The 20753-nt window shown below is 37.3% G+C and overlaps 1 protein-coding gene across 6 annotated transcripts in view; it reads left to right on the top strand.

Moving 5' to 3' along the window:
* The window catches only part of APP (amyloid beta precursor protein), a 251072-nt gene that overhangs the window by 183784 nt on the left and 46535 nt on the right, over positions 1–20753 (top strand). For all 6 annotated transcript variants that reach the window (XM_081064208.1, XM_081064206.1, XM_081064205.1 and 3 more), the window contains 2 exons: positions 8460–8588; positions 9442–9541. In XM_081064208.1, coding sequence (XP_080920334.1) covers positions 8460–8588; positions 9442–9541 — 229 coding nt within the window. The remainder of the gene's footprint in view (positions 1–8459; positions 8589–9441; positions 9542–20753) is intronic.

Here is a 20753-nt window from a genome sequence, read left to right as displayed (position 1 = left end):
ACGGAAAAACTGTTAACCTCTACTCTTAACACTGACACCAAATGTGTGGGGATTTTTTTCTCTCGCATTAAATAATTCTGATAGTACCCAGAGCTAGCATTAGTATAGACCCCATACTTTTAGGGCTCAGCCTCAGAAAATTGCCCCCCGTTTCAGAAGCCAATCACAACTCCCAGGTTGTCACCTATACTTCTGATCTAAAAGTTATAAATCAGGGTTCCCACGTCCCCTCTGTGGGTTTGATAATTTACTAGAATAACTCACAGAACTCAGATAAATGCTTTACTTAACTGTTAGTGATTTATTGTAAAGGATAGAACTCAGGAACAGCCAGAGGGAAGAGGTGCATAGGCAAGGAATGGGGAAAGGGATGTGGATCTTGCATACCCTCTCTGGGCACATGGAAATGGCACCCCCTACTCACCAACAAATACGTGTTTTATAACAAAAGATACTCCTGTCACTTACAGCACTCAGAAAATTACAAGAGTCTTTGGAACTCTGTGTCAGGAGCTGGGGGCAAAGACCAAATCATATTTGCTATTATGTTACAGTAACCAAAAGAAATTCTTTCCGAGAATATCCTGGAAAAAATTACAAAACTTGCCAGCTTTGACAAAAGGGCACTAATTTGTGAGTGACGAGATTAGAACCACCCTATTTTCTACATTTTAAGGTAGACTATAAGCACCTGTCTAATTCCCAGGCTTGCCATCTGTGTAATCTGTCACTTGGAACAAGTGACTTAATTAGAAGGATTCTCCCTCCTCCATTTGCAAACTGGGGCTAATCGTTCTACTTCTTTACAGTGAACAGTGTTCTAGCTTCTGTTAGCGATAATTAGAAAAGCAAAAAGGATTAATTGAAGGTTGACTTGAAATTGTAAAGTAGAAAGATAGCTTCCTTCTTAAGAAGAGAAAGAATAGAATATGTTGTTATGATAGGACATACGGAGGCTTTGCAGATGGGGAGTCTTCCTTCTCTGGAAGAATATTGTGTTGCATAGATGTCTGTGGAACACCGAGGACACTACCTCTTTTCCTGGGACGCCTCGTTTCTTCATAATTTAATTTCTCCAGATTTGCCCTACACTTGCCCAGGAAGGAAAGAGCAGAGCTTCCCATTTAGTAAGAGAAGTTAAAGGTGACTCCAACATAATGCCAGAGTCTCACCTGAAGATACACACATCTTTCCCTAGTCACTGTCGCGGCATTTTCCCCATGGCAGCTTTGGCAGTGAGACCTCCTCTGGTAATAGGAGGTGATTGTTGTCTACGTGGAAATTTGTGGGAAAGGTCCGTGAGTCCTGAATGGTCACCCATGCAGTTTTCCGAGTCCTGGTGAAAGTGCTCCATATCAGGACAGGGCATGGAGAGCCATCACTGTGGGGAACCCATCCCCAAAGAGGAAGATTTTGGTGGCTGGCATTTTCCCCAAAAGTCTACGTTAGCTACACAAGAGGACACACTGGCTCCTCTCCCCACCGCCTTGCAAAGTATACATCTGCTAATACTTTTCACTTTTCTCTGTCTTTTGGGCGTAATCAAAGTCATGCTACAGTTTCTCCAAATGAAATAAAAGATTACTGATGCTAGAGAGAGAGAGAGAGAAGGAGAGGGGAGGGAGGGAAGGAGAGAGGGAGGAAGGAAGGAAGGAAAAGGAAATATGTAGGTTTTGGTGCCATGTTCCTATTAGGAAGTCATCTGCTTCCACAGGGAGGAGGGGAGGAGTGGGAGATGACACGATTTCCCCGGGAGCCGCTATGTTCTTTTAGAGGACAAAGCCAGAGCCAAGCGGTAACCTGAATATGCTTCGGAAGGGATGGAACTAATGTCGCCATATTCTTAAACCTTGAGAAACACTAATGGGAGTGGGAGCAAGCATCTGCTGCCATTTCCTCAAGAATTCTATATTCAGCTTGGCATAGAATTGTGCTTTGCCTTCTTATACTCAATTTAAACTACCAAAAATCATTTCAGTGCTCTTCTGAAGAAAGAAATATAGATGAATTTTGCAGTGGACTTGAAAAATTTAGCTCACCTCCTAGATTTCAAAATGAACACAGAGGTGAACCCAAGTTTCCTGTGGAAGTTTCGAGCATTTGAGGTGTTTTTGTTTTTTGGGGTATTGCTTTGCTTTGTTTTCAGAATTTTTTTCTTGCAGAAGTGAGGGCACATGTGAAAGATTGAGGGCCAACATGGCAAATAAACTCAATGGAGACCGTCTCAAGTAGAAAGAGGCTTACCTCTCTTAAGTGTGCTTTTTAAACCTGCACACAGAGACTATGTACATTGTATTTATAGGCTCAAGATTTCTTGAACTCCAAGGTGTAGAACTGAAAATAATGGCCCTGAACCTATTTTTGAAAACAGAGAATTGTTTCTTCTTGGTAGATGATTAACTTCCTCAGTCCCTAGTGGAAACCACGAGGGTGCAATTTAACGCTCCAGGAGAGCGTTTTCTGAATAACTCCCTAGTGACATAGAACGGTTAGGGTGCTCCCCATAAAGTAATTCATTTACTTCCTCCTCCTTGGCAGGGGTACACCCTGAGCTTTTAAAAGCTCTTGACAGATCATTTCTTCTCATTAGGAAGTGGTTTAAGGCACAAGAATCTTAGAATAAAATGCCAGATTTCTAGATCAAGCAGGAAACTACAGAGGGGGGCAGTAGAGCTGCACTCGTCATGTTTTAATATACCTACCGCGTGAACTGTGGAATGAAAAGCATAATTGGCATTGAGTCAGTCAAGTGTGTGTGATTGATCCCAAGTCCAGGGACAACAAATTTATGAAATTGCATAAAAGAACCAAGTGAAAAAGGCAATACATCTGAGAAGTGGGGAAATTGATTTTTTTTAAATTGCTTCTCATAGGTAAAACCCATGAAATTTCCTTCAAAATTACCGACATGAATCTGACATCAAAGCCTAAGCCATAAGAAGACAAACTATGACATCTGAAATGAATGAAACAAATCTTAGTGACACTAGCATGAACAGGCTGTAAAGTCTATTACATATTTTCTGGGAAGAGTTCCCCATTCAAACAGCTCCCTCAAGGACCCCAGCACAGGGAATGGATCACTGGATAGGTATCAGTTGGGGTTGTGAAATCAGTATGTTCCATAAAAATTGAGAATGCATCTCTTCTTAGTAGAGAGAGAGTTATTTTAAACTTAGATAACCATGAAGGATATAGTTTGCTACTGGAACTACCTATGAAATTATATTTTAGGTCTAGGTTATTTGTTAATTTAATTAAATATTTTTAAGGAACCAAATTGTGCCAGGAACTCTGCCAACTGCTAAAGATATATTATATATAGTCTTGCTCCAAAATAGGAAAATGTTTAATGTTCCAAAATGGAAATCTTCAGGGTAAGTCTATTTTCAAGTTAAGTCTAATCCATTTTTGTAATGCCTACCCTTAGTCCTTTAAGAAATTTCTTTTTGAAATGGTATTTTCAATTGCAATGTGATTGTGAAGTGAATTTAATGCCACATCAGATGCAAATAGATACTTCGTAATTACGCATAAACACTATTTCAGAAGCAATAATGGCAATAAAAAGGATTGGATAAATTAGTACCCTGGGGCAAATTTTTTCCTTTTACCTCTGTTTTTTGCTATAAATTTTAATAATAAGATTAGCCACTGAATGCCAATATAACCGGATTTTAGTATTAATATGCAGAATATCTAAATTGTGAAATAAGGAAAATTTAACAAAAAAATATAATTGCTAGTTACGAAGATTTCAAGGCTTGAGGATGATTGAAATTACACATATAGAGGTTAAAAACATGTTTCATAAACTGAACTTACTATCAGTATCTTTATGGTGAGCCATTAAATTCTTATGCCTATTTTTCTAATCATGAATAATCCTTAATGTAAGGATTGTAATAAATGTAAGGATTGTAATAATGGTGATAGCTAAGTTACTTTAATAGAATCTAGTTCTATAATGATACCAGGTATTTTTTCATATCATTTCTATATGAGTATTTCTGCATTTTTAATTAAAGTCTTAAGCAATTCATCTTTGTCCTAGCATGAAGAAATAAAACTTCCTAAACAAATAAGATTCCCTGTTCGGCAATACATGGTACAGCTCTAGAGATAACTAGTTTTAAGCCTTGGGAATCTGTGTTCTGAATAAAAGTTGTAAAGGCAATGATTTCTTTATTTGAAGGAAATCGGTGTACAAGTCAAATACCAAAGCTAGGGCTCTGTTTGTTTGTGTAACCTAAAAAAAAATGAAAATCTAACAGTACAGGGAAATGGTATCTGTTTTTCTTAACTAAAAATTGTATATTTTTTCTGAGGTGTAGACATCATCGCCATTTTACTTCATATGATTTATCTGCCTACTCCAACAGAAGAGCTAATCTGATTTTCATATTTTTCATTTCTAAACATAAGTCTTAGCAATGTGTTAGTGTGATTAAATAAATCAGGCAGAACCCTGTAATTCATTTATTGAGGGGCATGATAATATCTTCTTGAATTATCTCTTGTCCAGAGGCATAGGCATGAGGAAGAAAAGGCTTATGTGAGTGTAGATGCACTCACAGTGTGTATCTGAGCTCATGTAAACAATGGTGAGGTCTGAGCTCTTACAGCTCTTTGTCCTTGCCGGAGCTCTCTGTTCCCCAGAGCAAAAGCCATGCTGAGGCCTGGGGAATCATGAGAGCCTGTTGTGCTTCTGTTTCATTGTCACGCTGTAGGGATTTTTGTGGGGGAAGTTAGGAATAGATTTCCGAAGCACATAAAGAAATGTCAGTATTAAATGAGATAAGCAATTTGAAACATGTGAACACATTTATCATTTAATTATCCCTCTTTAAAAAAGATAAGGCTGGATTTAGAACTCGAATCTGTGGAAGTCACAAAAGCCTAGCTTTTAACTAATACCTCTAATCTAATCATTTCCAGTAATCCTAAACACATTGACAGGGGACCTTCCTGTCTTGCTATTTCTCCTCCCTCCATCTGATGCGTTAGGTAAAGCATACCAGAGTGTGCCAAAAACCAAGGACAGTAATTGAGAGATTGAACAAGCTAAATCTGAGTGGTTTTCTGTACAATTAAGAGAGTGGAAATTAGCATGTCTCAGAATATTCTCAGAGTTTATAAGAACTGGAAATCCAGACGAGGACCCCCTAGCACAGACTCCTTTTCTAACCATTCAATTATTTCGGTTTCCAAGACCGTAAGATACTTTGTGGAACTATCTTTAGCTTGGCGCATTTTTGAGTTTTCTTGGAAGGCAGGATCACTGGTGATTAGGAAAATGGGCTCTGGAGCCAGAGAGTCGGGCTGCCTAGTCTTGCTCCATCACTGCCTAGCTCTTAACTGGCTGTGTAACCAGCCTTGTAGCCCTCCACCTCATTTGTGCCTCACTTGCTTCATCTATGAAGTGGGGTGAGCAGCTGTACCTCTCAAAAGGTTGATAGGAAGATCTGATGAGTTACTATATATAAAGCACTTACAACATGGTCTCATTCATATTAACCGTGAGTACGTTTTGGACTATTATTGTTTGTCAGAAAGAAAGAGGGTATGGGTTGGAGGCAAGTAGTTAGTAGAAGAAATAAGGGCGTAACCTGCTGTGGACTAAGCATTATGCTCAGTAACTAACAGAACATTTTTAATGCTCACATACTCTATAAAAGTTACTGTTGTCTGAATTGCACCGATGAGCAAATTGAGGCTTACATAATTTGGAGACTCTCATTCATTTTAAACTTGATGTTTATGTTAATACTTAGCCCACGGGTACGGATGTTGTTTGTGGTGGTAGTGGAAGACAAAGGAGACCCAGGTGTGAGTTAAGAGAAATTACCTCCCTATTCTCTAATTTGAGATTTAACTGAATGCAGTAATGTGGTGGCCAATTTGGAGCTGTTACCTTGCGGTACACATGCTTGGTCGTGACAATCTTTTCAAGATAAAATGCCTAACAGAAAATGCCTTATAGAAAAGTGACTTATGATGAAAAGTAATTCTTAGGTTTAATTGAACTATTTTTTTATAGGAGCTCTTTTTAATGTTTTCAAAACAATAAAGCCTTTTCAAGAGAAAAAAAATGAAATAGAGCAACTAAGAAAGCCCATTAAGCCAGTCAGCTGCATAAGTAAGGAGCAGGGACATCATGGATAAATGTAATGAGTTGCAACCCTTTTCATCTCCAACTTGGGAAGTACAATTACAGTAGAACTGGAGGGAGTTTTTCAGGCCTTGGTTTTGAATAACAAGCGAGCATCAAGGGTATGTAATATCTTGAATGTACAATCCTGCATATAAAATATCATTCACAATCAATAAGTCAGCCTATCTCTTCTGACCTTTTAGAAATTACCTTTTTCAAATTAGTGTGCGTAAACCTATAATTTTTAAAATGTATACCAGGGGTGCCAAAAAAATGTATACAAGTGGACACTTTGGTCAATGTTGCTCAAGCAGTAGTTCGCCCTAATCAGAAGTGTCTGGACTCTGATGGTAACCACTTTGAGCACCTCTTGTAATTGCAGAAGTCAAACGTGACTTGTATTCATCTTTTGTTATCAGTATATATTGAGTAGTACAATTTTCATAGTTTTTTTCCTTTCTTCAAATGTGTATACTTTTTTGGCACCCTCTATATATTATTGATGTAGTTTGTCAATTGTTATCTCTTACTACTTTTCTTCTTTTAAGATTGAAAACACCATTCTCTGATTGGTAGATTCAATCAGATTTCACGGTGCAAATGAGAATTGTAATGATGGGTGGCCAAAAGCTATGTTTCAAGCTGTGATGTCTGCCTTCTTTTTGAGGTGATGGAGAAGCACATTTCTTTTAGGATAAAAGAAATAAGTAAGGCAGAGGAGTGCACGTTTATTTTCTTTTCGTTGTATTTATCTGTTTTTTTTAAGTATAGCTGTGCCTGTGGAGGACACTAAGCAAGCTACCAAGTACAGAGCACCCTCTCGAAGCCAGGCACTGTGTACTGCATGATTCTTGATAAAGAAAGGCCAAATCTGGTCCTTAATTAAAGATCTCACAGTTGAAGAGGACAGTCAGAAACAAATAATTTAACAGATTGGGTTAAGCGCAATAATGGGGATTTGCATAGCATTTCATGGGGGCACAGAGAAGGGGTATCACTTCCACCTGAGATGTCAGGGAGGTGGCAGTAAGTTAAGCAAAAGAAGAGGGGAGGCACATCCCATAAAATATTGCAAACTCCACCTCTCACTACCCCCATCCCCGCCCCCATGTCTGGGAATAAATTCCGCACCTTCCAATTGATTTTCAAGGTGCCCCTGACTCATAAGTTAATAATAACTGAGTTTTACCCAACTGGCCAAAATCCTATTACTGACATGAACTTCCATAGGTCATTTTTTTTTTTTTAATGAAGAACAAATGTGCATCTTTGGAAATCATTTTATAAAATCACGTGGTAGAATGCATATAGCAATGGAATTGTTGAAGAAAAAGGAGGCTTTTTTCCTTTTTTTTATTACAATGAATGTTTTCAAATAAGATTGGAATAAAAATGAAATGGAACCAATTAGAAAAAAATAGAAGCACTTAAGAAGAAATTTAATTGTTGCTGAAAGAATTAGAATCTGGTGGCATAGAAAGAATTTAATTAAATTTGAAAGTAAAATAACTACAGTTTCACATTGGCCTATCTCGTAGGAAAATATAATGTCTCTTAGAGCTTATCAGTTATTTCTTGGCCTACAAATTAGTAGTGGTTAAGTTGCCTATTATTTGTCTCATTTTGATTGTTATACTGTTATGTGCTACTTCTGGTGGGATTGTTTGTGCATCATTACTGCTGAAATAACCATGAAGATTCTGCATGTATTATAAATTTGGAGGGCTCTAGCCACCTCTGTAATTTCATGATTCAAGATTCACTTTGAAAAACCCAGTTATGGTCACCTACATCGAAGCTGTATAGCCAAAGAATGAATGAAAAGTTGGTTTTAGGTGGTGATTGCATTTTGGTACACTAGTGGTATCTTGAATAGAGTGATCATGTAGTAAAGATTGGTTACGTGAAAAAAAAAAAAAAAAACTCTGCCTGTAGAAATGTGGTGTCCTATGCACCTGGATATAAGGACCTAACTTAAATCTGACAGATCCAAAATCAGGTCTCCTATTATAGCAGAATGCTGCTGTCTAAAATGTTGATTAAAGAGGACAGTCATCATATGTCAAATGTTAAATGGTCTTGTAGAAATGAAGAGTGACTAATCGACTAAGTAATTACCTACTAAGAAAGGAATGGGGATTGATTTTTAGAAAGGAGAATTGAAATAAGATGACTCACAATGCTTTCACACCGTGGGATGAATGAGTGGGACCTCTGACCCAAAGTCATTGGAAGTAGCAATATTTTGCACCAATCTGAAAGCTTTTTGTTTTTTGTTTTGTTTTTCTTTTTTTGTCCCCCACAGCCTCGTCATGTGTTCAACATGCTAAAGAAGTATGTCCGTGCTGAACAGAAAGACAGGCAGCACACCCTGAAGCATTTTGAGCATGTACGCATGGTGGATCCAAAGAAAGCTGCTCAGATCCGGTCTCAGGTAAGCACCAAGTTGGGTAATCACCTGCAGCTTTGACAATCCAGTGTTCTCTGACTTTGAATCAGATCTTCAGATCTTCCCAGATTAGCTCTGGGAGTCGTACTGCTATAGCAACCGCTCTTTAATACCTGGTAAATTCTAAAGACTTGTTTTAGAGCAACATGTGGTTTGGTAGCTCCTGAGTGATGAAAATAGTAAGGAATGTAAAAATCTTCCGTTTCTACTGCTACTGATCCTCAAAGGAACCATTTAAATCTCTGATGACTTAAAAGGAGGAAAACAAAAGATGTATAAACCAAAACCTCTAAAATTGGTTCAACTCAATTGTGGTAGGCAATCAGAAACTCACAATGTTTGCATATAATGTGAGCCTAAAGGAAGCCCTGTAATAATAGGTTTTATACTCCTCCTTTCCCAGAGGTTGACAACTGGTATCTACCTTTGGAAATCTGAAATTTTACATTGCTTTAAACAGAGGAATTTAAAGTATGTCTTTTTTTTTTTTTCATGAAATGTCCAGTGAAGTTAAAATATGTTCCTATTTGCAAATTTGCAAAGAAATATATTTACGACATGAGAGGTTATTGAGGGACGTCAATATTAGGAATCAGAGTTGGATGACATGATCTTTTTAATTGGTTTTATACGAGAAGTTTAAAGCAGCTCCAAAGTTAAAGAATGAAAATGAGGGAAAAATAAAAATAAGGATGGCCTTTCAGGTTAAAAGCGTCAGCCATGCTTTGTTTTGTCTGTTTCGTCTTGAAGTTTGTGTCTGTCTGCCGGGCATGGATAGGAAAATAACTGTTCCAGTTTACCGAGATGGTTTACCTGGAGCTGTCATCTTTCGATGCAGGTTATGACCCATCTCCGTGTGATCTATGAACGCATGAACCAGTCTCTCTCTCTGCTCTACAATGTACCTGCCGTGGCTGAGGAGATTCAAGATGAAGTTGGTAAGTAAGCTGTTCTTTTGATGCTGTGCAGAGAAACATTTTTCTCCTAGAGGAGAGTATCAAGGAAGTGAGTTCATCACCAGTGTTCTGATAATGTGAGAGGAAAAAGAGTAGATTCCCTTTGACAGTGAGTCTCTTGTGGGGATGGGACCAGCTGTCACCTGAGCCATTGCGTCAGGTCTTAACTATCCATACTTATAAAAGTGGGAGACTATATCTTGACTTAGCGTATGTTTGTGTAATAATGAGCTGCTTGTTACTGGATTATACTTGTCACCAGTTTTCTTCTAAGTTTGTCAGTCATATAAATATCACCTTAGGATGCATTGGCTCTCACAGTGTTATAAAGACAACCCTTCATCTATTAATTCTTTATCATCGTAACCCATGAGTCGCGTGATATCCCCATTTTACAGAAGAAGGAGCTCAAACTTAGTTAAAACACTCACTAGCCTGATGTCACACGTATCCTAAGTAGCACAGCAAAACCACAAAACTGTGACTTTGAGGTTTAGTGTTATATTCAGTAACTCACATCTTTCTTTGATACCTTCCCCACCCCCCACAATAACCATGAGTATTGTCTTACATAACATCTTACACAACTATAATACATTATCAAAACCAGGAAATTGATATGTGTGCCCACTATCTTTTATGTCCCTAGTTTTTCTAATGACATCTTTAATATTTCATATACCGTGTTTCCCCGAAAGTAAGACCTAGCCAGACAATCAGCTCTAATGCATCTTTTGGAGCAACAATTAATATAAGACCCAGTCTTATTACTGTAATATAAGACTGGGTATAATATAATATAGCATAATATAATAATACCAGTTCTTATATTAACTTTTTCTCCAGAAGACACATTAGAGCTGATTGTCCGGCATGGTCTTACTTTCGGAGAAACAGGGTAACTAAGTTCTCCCACATCTATTTTTCTTGGAAAAGGAGTACGTTATCCCATAACATAATTCTTCGCAAATTCCCAAAATGCCCATATTTGTTTAACTTTACCTAACACAAGTACATAGATGGCAATTATGCTAAATAATTCAACATAAATCTTTCAATCTTTCAACATAAAAGAAATGTATGTAACCCTGGAGATTTGGTACATACAGTGTCAGCAAATAAGCAATATGTATGCGAAATATCCCTCTCCATAACAAATCCTGCTCTTTGTTAATTGGGGTGGAAATAGATGCAGTTTATCTGAAATCAGAACACCCAGGATGTTGTAGCTGGTAGACCCATTATAGGAATTCATCCTTTCAGTTTCCTGAAATACCACTTGGCTTGCTTTTTACATTTTGTTCCAAAGCTGTGTTACTCTTTCATTTCTGACTTAATACTGCCTTGTAAATGTTGTTTGTATTACTATCCAGTATTTGGCATGTGTCGGGTGGTGATGGTCTGTTCAGTACTGGATATTAACAGATGAAATCAGTGCACTTCAAGGTACACGCTTGGCAAAGAAACGATAATATATCATCCTAAGGTTTTGTTCAAAAGAGGGAACTCAGTGTTGAGCAAGATCGTAGGAAGATAGTCAGTAGACTTTTTAGTCCACATCATGGATTGAAAACCAGGATTTTCAATTAATTTTTCACTGTTAAGTTTCTTGAAGAAATGAAACTCTTGTGAGATGTATTTGTAGGATGGACATTTGTAAGGAACCTTTAAAATGCTGGATGTTAAGTATAAGAAAGTCTTCCAGGAAGTTGTAGAAGAGACAACAATCAAAGAAATTATCACATTCTTCATGAACTGACGCTCAGATCTTCTAGGTGAATGTAGTTTCACCTTGTAGCTTAACAAGCTTCTTTTCATATGTGACCAACACTGAGGTATTGTCAGTAATACCACACTATAGAGGAATAAGCCATTATAGAGAACTAGAAAGGTGTGGTTGACTCTAATTAAATTATCAGGACTTTATTCAGAAAGATACTATTGAAAACAGTGGCCACTGATGAGTCATACTTCCACAGAACAGATGGTGATTCAGATAGCTTGAGTGTTGCAAAATGCCCAAGAATAGGGCAGCACAGTAAATTTTAAATCCCAGTAACAGGGAGGGTAGACAGATAATTAGAATCATGGAATCTTTTCTTAAAAAGAAAAGTTCAACTCCTAAATTGGATTAAGAGCACGTGATTTTTAATACTTTTGTCATTCTAAGTATCGTAGACACCAAATCCTGAAAGATAATCTTTTTGAAAATCTTTCTTGCCTCCATTTTAATAGGAAGAGATGTTTCTTATAGAAAGAGACAATTGCCTTAGTGAACTTGCATTAATTAGACATATGCACCATTTGAGCTTCTAACACCAAAGCGAAAGAAGAGAGCTCCCTGGGGAGAATGGCTTTTCTGGATTGAGTTTATTTGTCTTCTGTAGTTGTTTCTCATTTGAAAGGACATTTAAAAATAACTCACTTTCAGGGTAGGAATACAGATGAGACAAAATTGGGGATGGGTGCCAGTTGTTTAAGCTGCCTGGTAAATATTTGGAAGTTCTTTGTAGTATTCTTTTTTACTTTTGTATATGTTTGAAATATTCCATATAGATGTTTTTGGTTTTCAGCTTACTTTCTAAATAGGATATTCGCACATTTCTTCTAGTTCGTGTGTTGTACATTTTATAGCTTCTGATTGGATGCTTTGTCATTAGTCCGATGTACACTTACCTCCTTTTTTATATACAATCAAACTTTAAATTTGGAGTCAGTTCAGTGCAAATAAGAAAAACAGCCTCTGGCCAAAGGACAAGATCCGAAAGTACCTACAAATGCATGCCTTTTAAATAAACATTTGTGCCAGTAAATGTGGGCAATTAGGGTGTGTTTAATGCAGTAAAACATCTGGAGAGAACTACAGTAGTTTTTAATTAAATGAGGGTAACAGGTGCTCTTGAGATGAAGGCTTTTCACCAATCTGAGGAACTGCCAGTATCTTCAGTGATGCAGGTATTATGCTTCAGTTAATGCTTCAGTTAATTTATGCTCCTCTTAGGGTAGAATCCTCTATTATGGATGAAAATGAAGAAGCAGCTAGCTAGAAAGAAGGAAGAGCAAGAGTGGGAATTGGCATCAAATTTGTGAGAACAGTAAAGTGTAACTAACTAGAGCACAGAATTCATCACGCCAGTGAATCCTGGCCCTGCCTTGTCACCCGTTGTGCTTTCTTGTAGAATTCTATCTGTTTGTGCTACTTTACTGTTAGCTCCAGTAAATGCCAAATCCATAGGTCTAACAACAGCCTGTCTCCTGACATGTTCCACTGATTTTTCACACATTTCTCCAACTCCAGTCAATATGTATAAAGACCTCTTTTGTTCCTCTTGAAATTGACTTATTGTACAATCTCGGTTTTGGGTTCTGCCAGTTGTCCTATGCTTATCTGTGATCACTTCCTCCCCCGCCTCCATAATTTCTTATCAGTCTCAAATCCTGCGCTCTCTACCACTTGTATTCACGTGGAATCCCTGCTCCGTATATCCACGGCCTCAGCTCAGACCCGTATCCCTCCTTCATGAGTTGCACTAGACTCCCAATTCTAGTCATTCTGCCTCTTTTCTCACCATGGCCCCCTCACACCCAAATTCTTCCTCTTCAGAGCTGCCTGAGTTCCCTGCTAAAATACAAATAAAACCTGCATGTGGGTCGTCCATGCTCCTATAAACTCTGGACTAATTTACACAAAGAATGAGAGAGAAGAGCTGGCATTTGAGTAACAGCCATATAGCAAAGTAATGAGTATCTGTTACTGATGATGTTGATGGTCCAAGATGTTTATGCAACTTCACCCTTGAGGTCCCGGGAAGTGAATTGGAGCCAAGCTCTGCACAAATCCAAAATTCATGCTCTTACCTATTCAAAATTCCTACCTATTCTTCTCTCTCAGGTAGAATTTTCTTCTCCTTAACCTCAGTGTGTAAAGCACTATGTATCCACCTCTAATACCTCACTCTACTTGGTACTTAATTGGTTTTTTTTTACATGTCCACCAACCCTCCCCCCTCGCCCCGATCCTGTGAGTGCTTATCTGCATCCTCGGGTTCAGCAGAGCACCTGATACTTTATAGGTATCAGTCATCAGACACGGTTGAAGTGCAATTTCCCAGGTTGCATGGTAGATGCTCCTTAACTTAGGTTGATCAGTTAGACTCCTTCATAACCCAAAAGACTCTCCCTGAGTTCCTTCTTTAGCACCCAGTGTAGCATTGCACAAAACAAATTTTTTTCGTGGGACGCAACTTTCTCTAAAGCTGTAGTTGATCCAGCTGACAAAATGGGTGCAATTGGTACAGCTGTCAAAATAAAGACTAAAGCAGAGTTCTAAGGACTGTAATTAATGACATTTTATAACATTGTTCTATATCATATCCATGACACTATTTGGTTTTCTGCCCATCACATGTTTTGACAATGAATTATTAAGTATGTTGTCTGGTTTGACTGTCTTGTCAACCACAGTCTAAGGCTATTTATTCAATGTGCATCACTAATAAGTGTGAATTATCAAAACTGCCCTATTAGTCATTTTATAAAAGCTTGCCTTTTATTATTTTATAATCATTTTTCAGTTCAGTTTGAATTAGTATGTGCAAGTTCCCAGGCACAGTTGTTTATTACTTAATGTTTTCCTTTTTAAAAGAAAGTTATTTGCATGCAAATTATGAAGTTTTCTTGAAAAGAAAGGCTTAAGGCATTGTTTGTAGAGGAGGAAAAATCCCCTTATTCCTTTAAAATAGCTGTTTAAGACTTTATTTTTTTTATTCAGCAAATGATAGAAACATTATTTTAAGGAAAATATGCCTCCTCTTCAGTTTCCATGTTCTGTTTTAATCATCTTTTAACCCTTCAAAAAGGCAGGATCCCCTCCTTTCTACCATTGTTCAACTCAACCTTTGCTTTATGAAATTGCTATTTCAAAATGATTGGATTTTTTTGCCCTTGGTAATCGTCCTTAAATCTATGCTAAAAGGATTCTCTTCTACTCTTTCTATTGGCACTGAGGTTATTTATCAGAGTGCTTCGTTTTAAAGCTATCTCAAGGCTAAAAATACTGTAACTCGCAATTCAGAGAAGGCTGCTGTTTCACAGACTGCCATGATGACCAATTTATGAGAAAGGCGGTAGGAAGGAAATGGGGAAGGAAGGCATAATTGTTTCCTACCCTGTTTTTGTTCCTTTAGCATTCAAAATTTATAAAAATATGAATTACTATAAACCAGATGTTGGAAGGATCTCTTGCAGATCAAATCCATGTTCAATGGGGTAGGATTGAAATAATGTGGCAGGAGATCAAGAAACTTGTGCTAATGAAAGAATACTTATAATTTCTTATTACAGTTTGACTGTGGCCTCTTGATAAAATATTCTTACTCTTTGGGAAAAACACAGCATGCTGATTTCGAAGACAGTGTTTCCATTCTCTGTTCCTAATAAACCTATTGATTTTGGGATTTAGTGAATTCAAAGTAGTCTAGGCTTAAAATAGAATATTTACAGCACTTGCCAGACCAACAAAATGGAACATTCACTGCTACTCAGAGTTAAGATCGCCTCTCTTAGCAACTGTCAAATATGCAGTACGGTACTATTAATTATAGTCACCCTGCTGTACAGTATATCCCCATGAGTTACTTATTTTATAGCTGGAAGTTGGTACCTTTTAACCCCTTTCACCCATTTTGCCCACTCTCCCCATCTGACAACCACCATTCTGTTCTCTGTATCCGTGAGCATGATTTTGTTTGTTTTTGTTTTTTAGATTCGACATGTAGGATCAAAAGGTGTTTGTCTTTCTCTGTCTGACTTATTTAATTTACTTAGCATAATGCCCTCAAGGCCCATCCACAAGAGCACAAATGGCAAGATTGCATATTTTCTTTTTTTGGCTGAGTAGTATTCCAGTGTGTGTGTATGACATCTTTTTTTATCCAGTGATCCATCAGTGCACACTTAGAATGTTTTGATACCATGGCTTTTGTAAATAATGCTGCAAGGACCATGGGGTATCTTTGGGAATTAGTGTTTTCCTTTTCTTCAGCTAATTACACAGAAGTGGAATTGACAGAACATACATTAATTCTATTTTTAATTTTTTGAGGAACCTCTGTACTGTTTTCCATAGTGGCTGTACCAATCTTCAATCTCACTCACAATGCACAAGGTTCCCTTTTCTTCACATCCTCGCCAGCACTTGTTCCTTGTGATTTTGATTTGCATTTCCCTGATGATTAGGGATGTGGAGCTTCCTCTGAAGTGCCTGTTGGCTACTTCTATGTCTTTTTTGGGAAAATGTCTATTCAGATCTTCTTCCCATTTTTTAATCAGATTGTTTGGTTTTTTTGCTATTGAGTTGTATGAATTCTTTATATATTTTGGATGTTAGCCCCCATCAGACACATAGATGATTTGCAAATATTTTTCCCCATTCAGTCTTTGCATTTTGTTGAGAGTTTTTTTAGCTGTGCAGCTTTTTCATTTGTTGTGGTTTCATTTGCTTATTTTTGCTTTTGTTGGCTTTGCTTTTAAAGTCAGATCCTAAAAATCGTCGCCAAGATCTATGTCAAGGAGCTTACCACCTATATTTTCTTTTATGGTATTGTTAAGCCTTACATTTAAGTCTTCAATCCATTTTGAGTTAATTTTTGTGTATTGTGCAAGATAGTGGTACAGTTTCCTTCTTTTGCATGTAACTCCAGTTTTCTCTACGTCATTTATCAAAGAGACTGTCCTACCCCTCCTCCCCCTCACACCCACCGTATATTCTTGTCTCCTTTGTCGTAAATTAATTGACCATATAGATGCATGGGTTTACTTCTGGGCTCTGTTCTGTTCCATTGATCTATGTGTCTGTTTTTATGCTAGTACCATGCTGTTTTCATTGCTACAGCTTTATAGTATTGCTTGGTGTCAAGTTGCGTGATACCTCTCACTTTGTTCTTATTTCTCAAGATTGCAGTGGCTGTTCAGGGTCTTTTGTGGTTCTGTAGAACCCTTCATTTTATAAATGAGAAAATGAAAATAGATTGCCAAGTGAACCCACATATAAGCATTTTAATCTTCAGAATAGGAAAATATACTATGACAGCAGCACCCAAGTTTTCTGATGCTTTGACTGCAGTGTTGATAGGTCTCTAAACAGCAGCATATAGACCTGTCTACACTAGTGAGTTCATACCTCAGACGCAACTGGTCCATAAACAGTCTTAGGAAGTTACAAACCTTAAGCATTTAACTAGCCCTTGTGGCTAGTTTAGTGCTCAGTATATATTTAGCGCTCGATATTTTTTTCAGTATGATCTGTAAGCTGTCTTTTTCTTTCTTAGGACTTTAAATATTGAATCTACTGTATGTGTCATCCAGATCAATTTGGCGGGCATTGCTACTGTGATTTTTAAAATGACATTTTAAAAATATTAACCATTTGAACGGATATCCACGATGAGATGATTCCATTTGACCCCACTTAGGAGAGTGAATGCTTAGAAGGAACAGGAAAAATTGATTTAGCATACTGTCACCTTTTACTCTAAATTGTGATGCGATGCCAGCAAATTTCTTTGTGAGTTTTTCCTTAAATCATGACTGTGACACATCAGTAGTTTTTTTTTTTCTGATTCCATGCCATTCTCTTATTTGTATATGTGTGTGTATATGTGTGTGTGTGCATTTCTGCCAAATGGGTGAAGGCTGAGGCAGTGCCTCCCACACCAAAATCTGCCAACTTCTATGATGATTCATTGCGGTTCTAGATTTTTTTTATTTTTTATTAACGCTCCAGCTTTTATGTATGGCCCTGTAATTTGAATCGAAATCCTAACTAAAATGATTGGGGAGTGAAGTCAGACCACCGTGGTGGCTTGCTAGACTGCTTCCTGGCATGGAACCCTGCAGCAGATGTGTCCTGATTTTATTTTGGTAGAGTCTTGGGAACAACCAATGATTTCAGACTGGAACAAGGGCTGGTTAGTTTTTTTCCCCCAGCAGCTGCCTTCAAGGTTCATATTTTAAAAGAGGAGACTGAAAATTCTAATAGTATTTGCCACCCTTAATATAGAGGTGCATTCAGATTGAAATTAATTGTGAAATATATTTCCACAAGGACTAACGGGGAACGATATGAATGTGTTTGCATGTGAGACAGTTTGGAAAGGAATGTTAATTTGCATCTTTCTGTTCAACTCAGAAACAAATTTTGCAATGTATTCCCCCAAGTAAGCCCTGTTACTCTTTGTTAACTGCTCTCGTATCATATATACTATGGGTTATGTAAAGAAGTAAGTCATAGACAGGTCGGTATAATACCTATCAACAAGAGGTAATCAGTCTGTTAACCTATTCCAAATAATGAGGCATATGTCCAAAGGAATGTTGACTCGATATAAATCAAAACACTGCTCAGAGAGTCCTTTGGACTTGAAGCGAGAAACAGATGGTTAAAGGGCCAAGATGAGGGTGTTACTTAATTTCAGCTACTGTTGACAGATCGTTGACCTAAGACAGTGGATTTAAAATAGCCTATTTAATGTATTTCAATTTTTTTTATATACATGCGTTTACATGTGCTCATGAATGCATGAGTTCAATCTTATACCTTTGAAGCAGCAAATGATGACTCCTTATATTGTCTTGTGCGTGTTTCTATCTTTACTTTTGGTTTGGGTGGCATTTAGATGAGTCTGCCTAACCCTTGAGAACAAAGAGAAGGAACTATGTGTTCATTTTCATCATTGACATTGAACTTGCTAAAGCTGCTCCTAAGGCCAGTAGAGACCGGAGACATTGCCATCTTAAAGAAGGAAGAAGGGCAAGTTTTATACCTCTCAGAAGAAATAGCTTGTCTGGCCTTGGCTAACTCTTCATTTTTTTCTCTTTCCGAGGCGATCATAGTGAAGCGAAGCTCTGAGGCTGTAGGTCTGAAGCTTTGCCGAGTTATGAAGGAACCGTCTGGGGCAGGAGGAGTGCAGAGCTGGGAGTGTAAAAGGGAACATATCCTATTAATATGGTTACATTTATTAGCATTTTGTACCGTTTTTATTTAGGAAACTCTAGAAGCAAACCAAATTTCATATTCTAGGTTTTGGGCAGAAGAGAGTGGGGAGGTGGAAAGAGAGATTGCTCTTTGAAATTCTATTCTTTTGCAAATATCTGTCTTCATTTTGTTAATGACGACTGAACCTTGAAGGAATTAAAATAAGTTTACTCTCAAATGAATGGTCAATATATTTGATATAAAGGAAAGTTGCCAAACATATCCTTTTTGATGTGACATACACTGTAAGAAAAATGTCATATATTTGGCTGAACTTGAAGCATTAATCATTCATTATGTGAACTTTCTTTATTCCATTAAAACTTTTTTTTTGCCTAATGACTAGCAAAATCATATATGCTTCTTGCTATTTGTGAGTTTCCAAATGATACCAATAAGCAGTTTTCTAAAATTTTTATGTGTGGAATTTTGTTAATAGTTATAGTTAATAGTTATAATTTTAAATTGGTATTGTTTTCTAATGTCAAACAGCTTTTGTCAAATAAATAGAAAACTAGCTTTATTATTGCCCCTAAGATATCACTAAGTAAATGCCTTAGTTCTTAGTCACCAGTCTAATAATTTGTAAGGGAGAACTAGTGGGTCTCAAAAGTGTGTGTATATATATATATAAGTGTGTGTGTGTATATATATATATATATATATATATGTATATACATATATATATATATATATATATATATATATATATATATGTAAGTGCTTGCTTTGGCAGCACATATACTAAAATTGAAATGATACAGGAAAGATTAACATGTTTCCTGCACAAGTATGAGATGCCAATTCATGAAGCATCCCATAATTTTTATTCCGATTATATGAAGTATCTAGAGTAATAACTTCATAGAGACAGAAAGTAGAATGGTGGTTGTCAGGCCTGGGGTCAGGAGGGAATGGGGAATTCGTGTGTTTATTGGGTACAGAGTTTCAATTTGGGAGATAAGAAAAGTTCTCAAAATAGATGGTAGTAATGGTTGCATAATATTGGGAATGTACTTAATGCCAGTGAATTGTACACTTAGAAATGGTTAAAATAGGTGTATGTTCTATATAATTTATCTAAATAAAAGGAAAGTAGTATATTCCTATCATTTGCCATTGTGAATAGTAAGGGGACCCAAGAATTAACCAAGGACAGTGAATCTTCAGTAAGTATTTCTTAAATACCTCCCATATTGCAGATTCTGTGCCCATTGCCAGATATAGTGCAGGTATAGCAGTCTTTCCTACTCAAATAACTTAGAATCTGCTTGAGGAGACATTGGATAAACACACTTGAGAGAGGGGCTGCATTCATTAAGGTGAGGAATGTTGACTGCCACGTCTCTTGACATTGGATAGTGTCATCTGACAACCATTCCTTAACTTCCACCATTACTTACTGAAGAACACTGGAGAAGGAGGAACCTTAGTTCCGACTGGTTCAGGCCATGCCATTTCATAGGCACAAAGAGACGTGATATGCCCAAGGTCATACATCTAGTTAAGAAGACTAAATACTGAATCTGTTCTGATGCCTCTGTGTTCAGCGGCTCCTCTTCTACCTTACTGCTGATGTGAAGTTAAACAAGACTGGGTTTTTGGAAGCTATTTATTTAGCTTCAGCATCGTTTCTTTGAAAATGTTATGGGTATAAGAAATGTCCCTCTTTTAGCATTAATAAGCTCAAAGACTCAACTCCCTTGAATCCTTAAGTCAGCTTGAAGGTGTTTACGAAGGATGTAACTATCAGCAACACTGGGCATTTTGCAAGATCTGCGTGTTACATTTACGTTCTATATTTTCTTAGAAATCAAATGACAACAATATGCCTTCTATATGATTATTGCTGTTACATTTTTCTGTGTGGGACAAGCAGAGATTTCTCTGAAAGCATAAGGTACTAATAATCCTCAGCCAGGTCTTCACCATTTTCGAGGGATCAGACATGAAAGGCTTAGCTCTGTGCATGTCAATGGCTGAAGCCCATCAAATCATACACATCATTAAATCATCTCCCAAGTCAGGATGGGGAGCTATTTTCATGATTCAGAGGCGCAGTTCCTTTGTTGCCGCTCAACTGTATTTAGGAAAGGGAATAAAAGAGGAAATCAAAAGAATGTAATGAAAGATTTTGTGGTTATTTTTTCTAAGTTTATA

The sequence above is a fragment of the Rhinolophus hipposideros genome (assembly GCF_964194185.1).
Source record: "Rhinolophus hipposideros genome assembly, chromosome: 2".
NCBI classification, from domain to species: Eukaryota; Metazoa; Chordata; class Mammalia; order Chiroptera; family Rhinolophidae; genus Rhinolophus; species Rhinolophus hipposideros.
The sequence above is the reverse complement of the archived record's forward strand: the minus strand, read 5'-3'. Positions and strand labels throughout refer to the sequence as shown.